At 35.5% G+C, this 14,637-nt stretch overlaps 1 protein-coding gene across 4 annotated transcripts in view; it reads right to left on the minus strand.

Moving 5' to 3' along the window:
* Nucleotides 1-14,637, minus strand: part of ZNF804B (zinc finger protein 804B) — a 244,613-nt gene that overhangs the window by 70,233 nt on the left and 159,743 nt on the right. For 3 of the 4 annotated variants that reach the window (XR_007505813.1, XR_007505814.1, XM_049798602.1), the window contains exon 1: nt 5,764-5,875. The exons of the other annotated variant lie outside the window; for it this stretch is intronic. Coding sequence is in view for 1 of the 3 variants with exons in the window: in XM_049798602.1 (XP_049654559.1) it covers nt 5,764-5,772 (9 nt within the window). In the remaining 2 variants the exon portion in view is untranslated. Of the gene's footprint in view, nt 1-5,763; nt 5,876-14,637 lie in introns of those variants that run through there. 4 annotated transcript variants of the gene reach the window in all.

Genomic DNA, 14,637 nt, shown 5'->3' on the forward strand with positions numbered 1-14,637 from the left:
GAATATTTGGGTCCTACATATCATGTACAGACTTCCTTAACTGCCACTTCAGGGCATCTTGGGCTTCGATTCTTTGCCTAACAGAGCTGTGGCTTTAAGCAGATGTATTATGTAGACTTAATTATTATCTGACATTTTTATACATTCAGTGAGACATTATTCTAAATACAAAGGACAATTAAACTTCAAAGAAAATGATTTACAAGAGAGGAACAAATGTAGTTAGATAGATATATGGATAAGTAAAAGAAAGTTTGTATCACTTAGAAGCATGGGCTGTATATAATACGGATCTTTGTCTTCTTTATGGCTTACGTAAAGTTAAGTTTGTTTGGGTGTCTTAGCTATGTATTTGCATATACTGACATTTTAGATTTTTTTAACTGCTGGTTTTATATAATAATTTGTTTGTATGTATTTTAAACTACATTGCTATACCATTTTTTCTTCTAGATTTAAAATATGGATTTTAGCTCTTCCATTTAAATTATTCTAAAAGCTAAGCAATAAGTTATTGAGTAGGTATTGTTTTAAGCATTTGCTTGCTAACAAAAGGCTGTAAGAGGTCAACATGCATTTGGCACAATTGTGAAATGCTTATACATTGCATGTGTCTCAACTATTAACCATATGAGATTGTTATAGCAGAGACTGCTGAAAAGCAGCATATTGACTGCTTAGCTCTGCTGTCAAAGGAGTACAATGCACAGTATTATAATGAATGAAGATTACAGTGATTGTGGTTGAACAAGAAGCTTTTGGGAGATTCTATTTATTTCAAATGCTTTAACGAGAGCAGTTTGAATGAGACAAAACACAGATATTTTCCCCTAAATTGCTTTCTGTGTTCCTGTTTTTAATAGATTTTATTTTAGAAACTCCTGACAAGTGGGGTGGTGATGACTTCTGTATAGAATGGCAACTATGCTTTTGTGTGATAAAGTCACAAACAATTAATTCAATTTATCTCAATTGACAATAAAATTCAGTATTCTGTCAATAACTCCTCCTTCATCATCCCACTTTTCGACAAAAGTATTTTGACAGTGGCTTTAAAAATATGTATTTAATGTAAAACTAAACATGTTTATGTAATGTAATGTAAGTGTAAATGTTAATGTAAAACTAATTATAACAGGTCCAACTTCTTAGGAAACAGAGGAAAAGGGACAGTTCTAAATACATTTAACATTTGTTTTTGTATTTCAAATCCTTCTAACTTGTTTGTTAGAATATAATATGAAACATGACTCAATGTATCTCAGCTGCATTACACTGAGGGTTCAGAACTGACAAATTGCTCTACATGACTTTCCATGCCTATGTAGTAAAGAAAAAAATGCATTTTTTTTTAGGATTAAAATGAGGAAACTATCATGAAAGAACAGATAATTTTTTTCCTTTGTATGTTTTCCATGTCCACACATATAAAAAAATTGCCTTTAGCTAAGAAATATTTGGTTGACAGTATATGCTTGCCTAAAAATCTTGATAAAAAATTTAATTAACCAAGCCACTATATTAAATTTATTGGTTTTTTTCTAACCAGAGTTGTCGCAAGGGAAGCAAGATGGCTTCCTACCACAAACATCCTATTGATAGGAGCACCAAGAGAAAAATGTGTCCCACCAGTCCTCCTTCCTTTGCATTTGCAACCACAAAGAAAGGTTGCTGACCTGTAGTGATAAGCAGGACAAGGTAACATTTGCTCCTGGAAAGAGATCAAGGAAGAAGAGAAGAACATTTGTGGAAGCAGATGTTTTAGGTATTGGCATGTCTTGATACTGCTCTTCCCACAGAGGCTTTTATATTATTTTGCTTAGAAGTGGAGTTGGATTATGGTTTTGTGGAACAACCTACCAGCCTTGTTGAATACTGACAGTATCAGTGCTCCTTCAGCTTTCTGCAATTATCTCTTATTACTCAATGTTTATTTAAATATTTCATAGGTCCAGCTAAGACCAAAAACTTTTAACAGTAAGTGGACTAGGCCTGGTGGTTTAAAAAAGACACATTTTTATTTAGATTACAGTTTAGTGTTTAGTTAGTGTTTAGATTAATGATCGGTAAAGGAACAAATAGCACTTTCTTATCTCACTTCCATTAGCTTCATGCTCATCATATGTGTTTTATGAAAATATGTGTTGATTATATTTGGCTTCTCTGCATCATTTTATATATATATATATATATATATATATATATATAATTTCAAATGTATTCAAAACATGATTTTTGATACTTACAGGATATATAACTTTGGCAAAATTTATTTCATTCATAATGTATTATTTGAAGCTCATAAGCCTTAGATCAACAGACTGCTTTTTACCCTGTTTTTTTTATCTTCCTTTAAATACTCTGTATTTTATAGTCCCATGTTTATTGGTTAATTTTTTATGTACCTTTTCTTCCACTTTCTCCCCATTGCTTTTCATTGGCAATTGCTGTCCTTTGTATTGCCACTGAGCTGCAATGGGTTTTTAGAAAAAGTTGTCCTTTTCAGTATGGCAATGCAGCTTTCTGTCTATTCTATAAATCCTTTCTCATATCTACCTCCACCCAAAATTTTCTGTGTATCTCCTTGCTGTTAGTCAGAATTTTCTCTTAATTTTATTTGGGTTTTAGAAATTAGCTTTTCTGAAGCACTAAAGGTACATCTAGCTGGTTGGAACTATCTTTATTTTCCTCTTCTGAGCATAATCATACCATTATCATTGATGTCTATGTCACCACTAAGTTCCAGTGAAGGGATTAGTTCATTGTTACTTAGTAGAATACTACACTGAAACGAACTTTAAAATTGTAACACTGAAATGCACTCATGTATCCTATCTTGTGAGGCTGGAAAGAAAAGCAGTATTTCTTGCTTGCCTCCCCTAAAAAGAAAATAAATCTATCTGCTAGTTATGATAAAATGTGGGCCAAGGACCAACTCTGAGTGTGCACAGAATACTGTGTATATTGTACCTATTTTTAGTTGAATATTATTCATTGAATACATTATTTAGAAAATGTTGCCAGTTTTCAATGAATAATTTATTCAATTTTGTTGCTATCTTAGAGCAGCGTTAATTATAACCCATAGTGCAGTGCTGAAGCAAAGAGAGATGAAAAAGATAAGCCCAACTATTGCTAGGATATCTAGAGACTTAGAGCATTAAATACCATCAGTCTAAGCTGAAGTTAAAATCCTGCTGGTTTCAACTTGCACATATTCTCTCTTATTACTTCTTCTAAGTTCTTTTGGTTTAGTCTCGCTCTCCTTTTTTCCCCACCCTCCCTGCTTTCTGTCAATTTTTGCCTCCACTTCTCTATACAGTATCTTCTAAATGCCCATTCTGTCTTTTCTGTGTCTTTTGTATTTCGCCACTCATCTATCTCTGTCAACAAGCCCTCATTTATTGATATAGAATAAGGGTAGTCCAGCAGACCACTTGAGAGCAAATGGATCCTTCATAAAACACTTCTAAATTTATGAATTTTACTCTAATGATTCACCTCAGTGGAATAAACCCACTAAAACATTTCTGGAAGCCATTTTATTTCCTTGTAGTTTTCTGGTAAGTGTTTATGGTTCTATGACCACTGTATTTTAATAGGTCCCATATGAAACCATCACCTGCTCTTGCCTATCCTTTAACTCAGGTTAGAAAAATAATAAATTTGCTGAGTTTGTTTGGCAACATCCACAAATGCAAATTCATAGAGGAGAGAAAGAAATATGAATCAATAGGGATCTATGCACCAACCTTTAAGCAAGCTATGCTATAAAGCAATTATGCTGAACTAAGTATAGAAAACAGGAGAGGCTGTTTCCATCCAAGTCAAGCAGTAATCTATATAACTCTTGACATTTTGGAATTGGAAAACAGCTTAGACAGTAGGTACAATATTAGAAATAATTAAAAATTACAAGAGAATAGGAATGCCTGTGAACCAGTATAATCTCTGCATTCCTCAGTGTCATTATTTGGACTTCTGTGCAATATACTAATGCTGATGTGAGTAATTTTGCTGTAGCTACCCAAAAAGTGAAAGCAGATGACAAGAGCCTGGCTACTAAGAATAGTGTTTTGAAAATATTCATATTTGAAAGGTTTTCAGAAAGTGAACTTGTTGGTACTATCAAAAAATCTGTGCAAATTTTGTACTCAGACTGAATGATTTGCATGGGACAAAATTTGTAAAGTGAACTTTGTCTGTACTGTAAAGATTTCATACTGGATTGTCCTTATGCAGAAATAGTATAGGAGCACTTGCATGGAGTTCCTTCCCACCTGGGGTTCCTGGGCACTATAGGAATGCAAATAATAATAACAGTAATTAAATAAAAGCTAGACAGCCCAAATGATGTTCTCTGGTGCTTCCAGGAGAAAATCATAAAGGTTATTGTTCTGGAGCCTCTATCTCTCATTAGAACATTTAAATATATTTGTATCTGGCACTTCAATGAAATACCATTCTCTTGCAGCAGCACATCATTCACCAAGCTCTAACATCTGCAATTTTAATACAGTGGAACTAGAAAGAACAAAGGTCACAGTAAGGTATCTGTTACATGCTTAAGGGCTGCTAATTAATGTAGCATATGGAAGTGTGTCTCAAAGAAAAGTTTCATTCAGTAAAATAAAACAAGTATTTAAGTCCCCCGTCCAATTAAACAGTTAATTGCAAGAACAGTAAGCACAACCAAACATACGTGTATATATGGCTATATACGTATCAACAGACACAGCATTTTTCCTCTCTGCTACTTAACATAGTAATAGATTTAAGTAACACAAGATACGTAAATAGCCCTCTTCAATAAAATGCTTTTTAACACTACCAACTCAGATTACCCCAAATATAACAGATATATTTTCTTTGTAGAAGGCAGTTTAAAAAAATCATCTGCATTTCTATTTACAGTCCTGAAAACCTTACCTATTGATATAATACATTATCAGCATATCTCTGCTGCTTCATCAACAATTTTTAGACAATAAATATGTGTTAATGTTCTTTGAAAACTGCACCCCACTTTAGCAAATCTCCACAGAAAAGGGAGAAATAAAATTGTTACACTGAAATTATTTTAAAAATAAAAATATATTAATTTAGGTAGCTATTTTCCACATATCTTCCTCATTTCCTAGCTTGTAGGTGAGGTTAACTCATTGTTATAAACATATAAGTCATGCTCTAGGAAACTTTCCAAAACCCCATCATAAAATGTTGCCTATTATAATTATGACATCTTTTCTGCAGCAGAGTATTATATAGTTCAATAACAACAGCATGGCTCAGTGTCACAGCTAGACTTGTATCATAGATATAATCATCAATACTGTATGAATGGATTCTCTATAGTAATTTATTGTATAGTATATTGCTTCTCTCAACCTAAAAAGACAAATATTGTTGTCCACCCAAGCATTATTCTATATGCAAACAGCATAATTTTTAAAGAATATAATTGAAAAAGTAATCATGAGCTGCCTGACACATGTTCCACAATTATTTAACAAGGTTCTCTTCTATTAAATGGTATTATCTTTAAAATTATTAGCAATTTATCAGACTCCTCAATGACATGTGGAAAAAATACAGTACCTTGAACACTAGTTTTTCCAAAGATAAATAAATGAAGCATAAAGGCCTAAATATCATGTATCCTTCAGCTGTACAGCTGTAGTTGAGAACACAGGATAGTAACAAATCCACTTTAAGAGCTGCATTATGAGACTTCAGTTAAGTTTTTAAATAATATTCAAGTACCTGTATCATCTGCTAGGAAAACTGCAGTGCAGGCATGTAGCTTTTAAACAGAAAGTCAAAATCGCAGCTGAAGAGCCGGACAGAAAATTATAACAGACCTTTTCTAGCTCCCTCACCAACTGGCTATTGAATTTTCTAGGTAGATTAAGTCATGGAAGATTAAGACAGACGCTTTGCTCAGAGTACCTACCAGGCAAGAGAACGCAAAATACAGCACTCCATTTACAATGATGTACTATGTAAAACCAGAAAAGCTGATTGACAAAGCAATCATCTTAAAAATGTCCCTGAAGACTATAAATATAACACTATTATATTTTACACTGGAGTTTTGTGGTATGACGCCAACCCATTAATTAAATCAGAATAACGACAGGAGGGCCATCAGAATGATAAAGCCGTTCTAATGAAATGCAGACAAAGATTAAAAAGAATTAAAAGTGACAAGTAAAATCCATTAAAGGACAGCCTTTAGCTACTGTAATCAAAGGATTATTACTTACCTTGTCAATTAACAGCTGTGTGTCTATTTTTTCACGCAACACAAAAGACTGTACCAAGTGTCAAAAAATCATTATTAATAAGAGGCCTTTATTTTTAATTCATTTAGCTTGCGCATGCACATTGCAAGACCTCCAAATGAATCGTGTACACAATTTTAGAAGCCGTAACACACACAATTAACCACAGTGTTCTGTGCTATTATTGCCTTTAAAACTGAGTCTTACTGGAGAAGGAAAGTAATTACAAATGGAATCAATTGCAAGTGTATTAATCAATGTCTTTAACTTGTGTCTAACGTTAGAAGCTCACACATGCAGAAATGTTCTATATGTTTTTCACTCATTGCCACTATTTTACCTATACTTTGCCACAATATTTCACGTAACAGGAGATTCCACCAATGTTAGTTTCTGGGAATTGCAAATGCAAACTAATTTCCAGTTCATTAACCTTGAAAATAATTGACAGTAGAAAATAAAACTTTAAAAAGAGAAGGAAAATGAAACTTCTTAAACACAACAGGCAAACTTGTGCCTTTGTTTGGAAAAGGAAAAAGCTACCCCCGTGATTAACAAGTCAGCACAGCCTACTTTGCATGAACATAGAAAATGTCATTACAAAGTCTTTTACAATTAATATTAGACAATAATGCTACTAGATGAGAGTGGAAGAGGTCACAGTAAAAGTGCTTTCCTTCTTTTTTAGGTGTTTATAATATGCGACAATCATCTGTACTGTTTCCATTATCTTTAGCAAATTGTTTCTACTTTGTGCTGTTTCCAAGCAGCTCTAAGTGCTTTCAGCATGGGAAAAAATTATAAATCCATGCGTACACACCCATGTCCTTTTCTCTGACAAATTACTCCTACAGGTCAAGTTTCAGTTTTCAGTCGTACATCCAGATTTGTTCAGCAACAACTATAACTAGATGAATGGCTGAGCTGCTTAAATTTCTATTAATGCTGCATTTCTGTAGAGACTAAGAGAGAAAATTAAGGCACAATAACATGTCAAGTGCATCCATTTCAATCTACCAGATAAAACAAGAGTAATCACGAACAAAACACCACACAAACCCGCATCTGCACTATCTAAATAAATGTCAGGCTACTTTGTTCTCCCAGTACTTATCATTTTCATACCTTTGCCATTCCAGGTTATATTGAGACAAATCTAAAAGATGTCTCAGAAATCCTGCCTAAACCCCAACGTCATGCTTCTGATGTTTGGTTCCACTCTCCAGTTCTTGAAATTTCAGATGTTGGTAGAGAATATATGCATTTGTGAGATATTTGAAAGTGTAGAAGAGATGGAAAGGCCATCAAAGGCATAAATATAGAATTAAATTAATGAAAGACTGGAGTATTCCATTAGGGAGAGTGTGTGTTGCCAGTTTCTTTGGCAAAGCAGATATTCAATTCTCAATTGTTAAATAGTTCACGGATCACAAAAAAGCTGGTTCACTAACAAGTATTGTTGTTTTTCTGTTTAACACTCAGGAATGGAACCTTCCACCCAACAGGATCATAACCAAATGAGAAGTCTTCAGATGTACCCAGAAACCTCCTCAAGTCCTTTCTGTTGAGTGTGAAAACACATCAGGCAGTTCTACATGTGGATGTCCTTAGCCAGACTCTAGGTTAGAAAAAATAATTCTATCATAAAGTGTTATACAAAGTCTTTTTCAGGATCTTTTCAGAGAACCAACAAGTCTAGCAGGAAAATATTGGAATGTGAAAGATTTCTGTATTCCAATGTGAGATATGTGAATAACATTTTGAAGGCACTAATACCTCTTATCTTCAAGAAACTCATCTATGGAAACAAGCTCATCCCTCTAAAATCAATAAATATATGCTTTTATCAAAATCCGTAACAAAAACATAAACTAACCAACTAAATCGTGATGTCAGGTGATACAACTTATGCATCTCTGTGCCAATATAAAAACTTCAGTATTATTGTGTGATGACTGTCATAGTCAAGAGGATTCACATTTGTTAAGTTTAGCAATCTAAAAGTTTGGGTAACAAGTCTCAGACAGTATTTAATCATTGAAGAGCCATAGATACAACCAGAAAACAAATTTTCTTATTGCTCCTTAATCTTTGTTTTGAGCTGGACAACAATGAAGTCATGCCACCATAAGCCCAAGAGATACAGAACTTTGTAAAATCAAAGTCTAGTCCTTAAGGCTATGAAGCAAGACGTCTAGAAACCTTTACAAACAAAACTCAAATGTTACTGCCCAACAGCTCTTTAGCTACCAAATACAGACGTCATGAAAACAAAAACCCAAGAAAAAGTCTATTAAAACTTGTCAAACTGTCAAAATTCTATATTTAGTGCAGGAGGTGAACAAAGGTTTTGAGCAGATCAAATAACAAGAGATTGCTGGATTTGAAGATATCTTTCCAAAATTTCTAAGAATGTAGAGAAAGATTCTGACTATCAAATATTACTAGAAATCAAGAACATACCTAATGTATACAAGACTAAAAGTATTATAGATTTTTTAAACTTGAGACAAAGGTAACAAAAATTAAACTAGTCCTTCATCAGGATTTGTCAGAAGTTAGCTGAATGGTTACTTGGGTGACTTATAATGATGTCCCGCAAAGTTGTCTGGATACCTAAAGTATTGTTTATCTCTTTCTACAGTTGCTGTGGATGTGTTTTTTGTTAACCACCTATGTAAAAGTAAACTATAAGGTAGATAAATAGCTATCCAAGGAATACTATCCCATAAAACCATCTGCTAAAAAATTACTAAGGATTTATCAAGCATGATATTTTTTTAAATAAATGAGAAATATTCATTCTTCTTGAACAATTATTGAAAAACACCTTAGAATGTAGGGTGGTCATTACACCATGCTTGTAAATGAAATAATGCAAAAATTTGCATTTGTCAGTAAAATAATAATTAGAAATATTTTCATTTGGAAAGGATTTACTAATTTGGAATTACCTCCGGAAATGACAAAGAGCACAAGTTTCTCAAGGGCTAATAGACTACGTTCAGAATTATGCATAACCACATCAGTTGCAAGATTGATAGTTGCTACTGTGAGATACACCTGAAACAGCAAATATTTTCATTTAGTTCAAACTGGCTTACTAAAGGGAAGATAGCAATGCCATTTATACCATCCAGGGATTTTTTTGTCAAACAGCACTATCTAAGTAATACTGTATTTTCCTTGTGCAAAACTATGTTTCTGAGACCCAGTATAGGCAAGACTCCTAATATTTTCTTACTAAATCTTATGAATATGTTGCAGTTTGTCAGTGAGTCACGACATTAAATTTTAGGTAAATCAATACTTCAAATGCTCCACCTGCCTTGTATATTTGTAATTTAAAGAACTATTAAAAGGAGCTGTTCATTGCATTGAAACAGGTGATGGAATCCTGATTCTTTTTACATAGTATTTAAATGCAGGATGGGGATTTGTCAGTTGAGAATTTTAGAAAAAGAATCTGCATGATACTAGAAATAATAAATTTAGTTTTGCTAAAACACTTAAAATGCTTTCTTTAACATCATATGGATAAAACAGCTGTTTTAATTCTTACCATCTCCCAGAAAGCAAGCAAAAAAAAATCTACCATTTCTATGAATTATTAGTTTCTCCCACTTCACCTAAGAAGCAAAGGGAATGAAGGAATGCTATATCTTCGAGAAAGATTCCTGTGGGAGTTCTGTATTTTATTCTTACTTTAATCACATCATCTGTGTCTAATACTATCAGTAGGCAATGTCATATTTTTTCCTGTTTTCCTATATGGTATCTTCGAAATTCTCCGTTGCCAGAGTTGTTCAAAGTGTTCTGCTTGCTCTGTTCTTGGATAGGAGTTAGTTTCTGTGGCTCACTGATTCCACCATATAATGCCATGACCTTTGGAAAGTTTTTTTTCCCTTTGAGTCTATTCTCACAGCTGCTTTACAGAGGTCTGTTCACAGCCTTTTCAGACTGCCTAGAGGAGGTTGTTCATCAGCATTCAGATCTCTGGAGACAAACCCAGTCAGCACCGTTCTGGTAAGAAATATGTCCCTTAGCTGAAGGACATAAAGTTTCACAGACAAATATTACAGAGAGTTTTCCATACACTACACAGAGCAAGTAGATAGGACAGTACCAAAGATGTGTGTTCCAATAGCTTCTGGAGATACTTTTGTAAAATGAAAAATCTTTGTAGCTTCTCCCTCTCATATTTACATATATCAACTTTCCCTAGCATCTCCCACTTTCTTTCAAAACAATGGCAAGGATAAGCTGTTCTCTATCAGTGATAAAATAATGTGTAATTGTACTAAACTGTGGGATATAATGTGGGAATAGGAATAATGTGGATGTGAGTAAAATTTAGCTATGCATACTTGCTGCAAAATGTTTATATATAAAATTTATTATTATTTTCCATTTTTTAGCCATGGCCTTGCTGGCAGTTACAAAGTTATTCATATCAGAACATTTTACACTACTCCATCTGCAATTTCTAATTACTAAACCTAAAAACCAGCCTATAAGATATCCTTGTAAGACATACTTGGGAATTAAAGTACACAGTTCCTCTGAATATTAAATGTCATGGAATCAGTAAGCGACATTGGTCTTCTGGCATACTGCAATTACCTTGTATTCCACCACTTAGTACCATAAGCGATAACTACTTCTCTCTTCCCCCAAAAGAGATATTGACCCTCTCTCTCCTTACTTAAATCCCTGTGGTGGGTTGACCCTGGCTGGATGCCAGGTGCCCATCAAAGCTACTCCATCACTCCCCTTCCTAAGCTGGACAAGGGAGATAAAATATAACAAAAGACTCATGGGTCAAGATAAGGACAGGGAGAGATCACTCAACCAATTACTGTCACAGGCAAAACAGACTCGACTTAGGGAAAATTAATTTATTGCCAATCAACCAGAGCAGGGTAATAAGAAATAAAACCAAATCTTAAAACACCTTCCTCCACCCCTCCCTTCCTCCTGGGTACCACTTCACTCCTGGATTCTCTACCTACCCACCCCCAGCAGCACAAGGGTATGGGGAATGGGGGTTATGGTCAGTTCATCACACGTTGTCTCTGCCACTCCTTCCTCCTCAGGGGCAGGACTCATCACACTCTTCCCCTGCTCCAGTGTGGGGTCCCCCCATGGGAGACAGTCCTCCACGAACTTCTCCAACGTGGGTCCTTCCCACAGGCTGCAGTTCTTCACGAACTGCTCCAGGATGGGTCCCTTCCACGGCGTGCAGTCCTTCAGGCACAGACTGCTCCAGCGCGGCTCCCCCATGGGGTCACAAGTCCTGCTGAAAAACCTGCTCCTTGGGCTCATCTCTCCACAGGGCCACAGGTCCTGCCCACAAACCTGCTCCAGCGCGGGGCTTCCCATGGGGTCACAGCCTCCTTCAGGAGCACCCACCTGCTCTGGTGTGGGGTCCTCCCCGGGCTGCAGGTGGAGATCTCCTCCACCGTGGACCTCCATGGACTGCAGGAGGACAGCCTGCCTCACCAGGGTCTTCCCCACGGGCTGCAGGGGAATCTCTGCTCCGGCACCTGGAGCATCTCCTTCCCCTCCTTCTGCACTGACCTTGGGGTCTGCAGGGTTGTTTCTCTCACATATTCTTACTCCCCTGTCCAGTTGCTGTTTCTGTGTGCCCTGCAACTTTTTTCCCTTCTTAAATATGTTATCACAGAGGTGTTACCACTATCGCTGATGGGCTCGGCCTTGGCCAGAGGCATGGTCCGTCTTGGACCCGGCTGGTATTGGCTCTGTCGGACACAGAGGAAGCTTCCAGCAGCCTCTCACAGAAGCCACCCCTGTAGGCCCTCCCCGCTACCAAAACCTTGCCATGCAAACCCAATAGAATCCCTCATTGCCGCACATGTTATAACATCTTTTTCTCAAACTAATGAATTAAGATAATTTACTTGAACTGCAAGTAACACTTCTAAGGCTGTTTTTTAGCCTGAAATTACGAACAAGGATTATATATGTGAAAGTAATCTAACTTCCTACTCACACGTTAAAATTTAGGCACATGACAGGGTTCCTTCATAAATGAGAGTATATGAAGACTTAATTCCAATAAGAAATGGACAGAATTTTTCCTCTTGTCAATGGCAGAAGTAGTTTAATTTAAAAAGATAGATGATATAATAAGAGATGCAGAGAATAGAAAACTAAAGAAATATAAAAGTTGATTATTATCATCATTAAATATTGCAACGGTTTTAAAAATTTTTTAAATATACCCTTCTATGTTAGTAACACCAACAGTAAAATTATGTTATGCTATGTTATGTTATGTTGTTATGTTATGTTATGTTATGTTATGTTATGTTATAAAAGAGCTGCTGCTTCTTTTTTGCTAATGATGTCATTTTTTTCTGGTCTTTAAATAAAGCTATAAAAATAATTATGAACAGAAAGTGAAGTTATTAAACAATACTATGCCTCAGAAGTTCATTTTAAAATGTATCTCAAGTCTTTAAGCTGTTCGTAAATTAAATTTGATCATATGTATGACTTTAATAGTGAAATTTCCAATAGAAATTATAAGAAACTCATTGAATAACATCTGGACAAGAGGAATATCTAAGAGCTGAGACCAAAGAGGATTTATAGTTCCAATCTACCAGTGATGGAAGTTATTGGGTCTTTTGCCACAATGTCAATGACAGTAAGATCAGGCCACAGTTGTGAATTATTTCCTATGATTATGTTGACAGTAAGATAAGGCTATATTTTCACATTACTTTCTGTGGTCATGGTGATTTTGATTTCTATGCCAAACCATGGGCCTCATTATACTGTTATTGTTTCATGTGTTTTAATGGCATTATCAGTATCACTGAACCTCTCCTGATGAGCACCAGCTGAACCAGTCCTAATGACTTGCATTGCTAGCTGAAGCAGCTGGCTATAAATAAAACAGTTCAGGACACACTTACCTGTAAGAAAATAAATTGTCATGCTGCTTTACTTTGCCATGTAGGGTAACATTCACATAATCAAATTTTAGCTGCACAAAATCTTTTGAGTTTTCACTACAGTCTGTAGAGAGAGGGGCATTCCAGAAGGTGATATTCCTCACCTGTTTTAGACTGGAGTGCAGGGTAAACATAAGAAAGCAGTACCGGAATTAAAGTTATTACACATATTAGCATATTCTGCTCCTCAAAGACAAGCCAACCATTGTATTAGTGTAAGAGACATAGTAAGCATCATAGTTATTGTTGATACACCAGACTTTGCTGAACTGATTGATGAACAATCTTGCTTCCAAAGCCTGAAGAATTGGGAATAACTTCAAATGGCACTGGTACGGGTTCAGTGTCACAAGGACCACAGATTGATTTGGACATGTCTGGAAAGGCCCTGGGTGTTTTTAGTTTTTTCCATTGTCTTTTTTTAAATTTTTTTTTTTTGAAGGCTGTTCATAACCATCACCCAATATGGATGGATTTGTTGAGCTTCCGTCACATCAGTTTTCATGTACCAAAATGTACTCTGTTGTTTTGACACAGAGTTGCACAGCACTTTTTCCCCTACGGAGATTTGACTAGTGTCAGCAAGCGATCTTTTTAGATTTATTGTGCCAGCTGTTTTTTGACAGACAATTTGCTCCCTGTCTTTGTTTTACTTCAGAAGGATTAAATGTTCTATTTATACAGGGGCTTTTTTAGATTGTGTTTTTTCTTACTGATTAAGTCTGTGTGCCATCTAATAGGTCAGATGCCTACTCAGTCCTGACTGAACTCTTTGAGAAACCTGGGCTCTTAAGGACATATTTGGGCAAATGCAACACAAAATGTCTGCACGCACTATCACATTATATTTATTAGGTGGCCTTTCTTGGTGTATTTTGACACATTTTCCCTTTCTATAACAGGAAAAACTGAGGGCATATAATAACAGAGAAGAAAGCTCAACATTAGCCTAATGGTTTGTAAACCTAAACAAAGGTTTAAATTTAGACTGAAAATCTGGATCAATACTTAGTTCTCCATTCAAGATTCTCCATTCCTTATAGATTTTAAAACTGAAATGAAAAGACTCAAATTGTCCTGCTTTGGCAATTCCAACATATTTCAGATATAAAGACAAACCTTCTTATTCTATTCAGCAAGGCAATCTACAGAACAATCTGCATGTAAAGCATTGAATTGGGTTCAGCTCAAACAACAACGAATCAGATTGTACCTGGGCTATACGTATACACATGCAAGAAACATTTTGCATTATAAAGGAAGACTTCTGTGAACAGGGACTTCTCTCTTACTCACTTTCAGTTGCCTGTCTTTCAGAAAGGAGCTGGGGACATCATTGAAGCTCACAGGTAGAAGTCAGGCTATTATGT

Source organism: Accipiter gentilis, chromosome 4 (genome assembly GCF_929443795.1).
Source record: "Accipiter gentilis chromosome 4, bAccGen1.1, whole genome shotgun sequence".
In the NCBI taxonomy this organism is placed as follows: Eukaryota; Metazoa; Chordata; class Aves; order Accipitriformes; family Accipitridae; genus Astur; species Astur gentilis.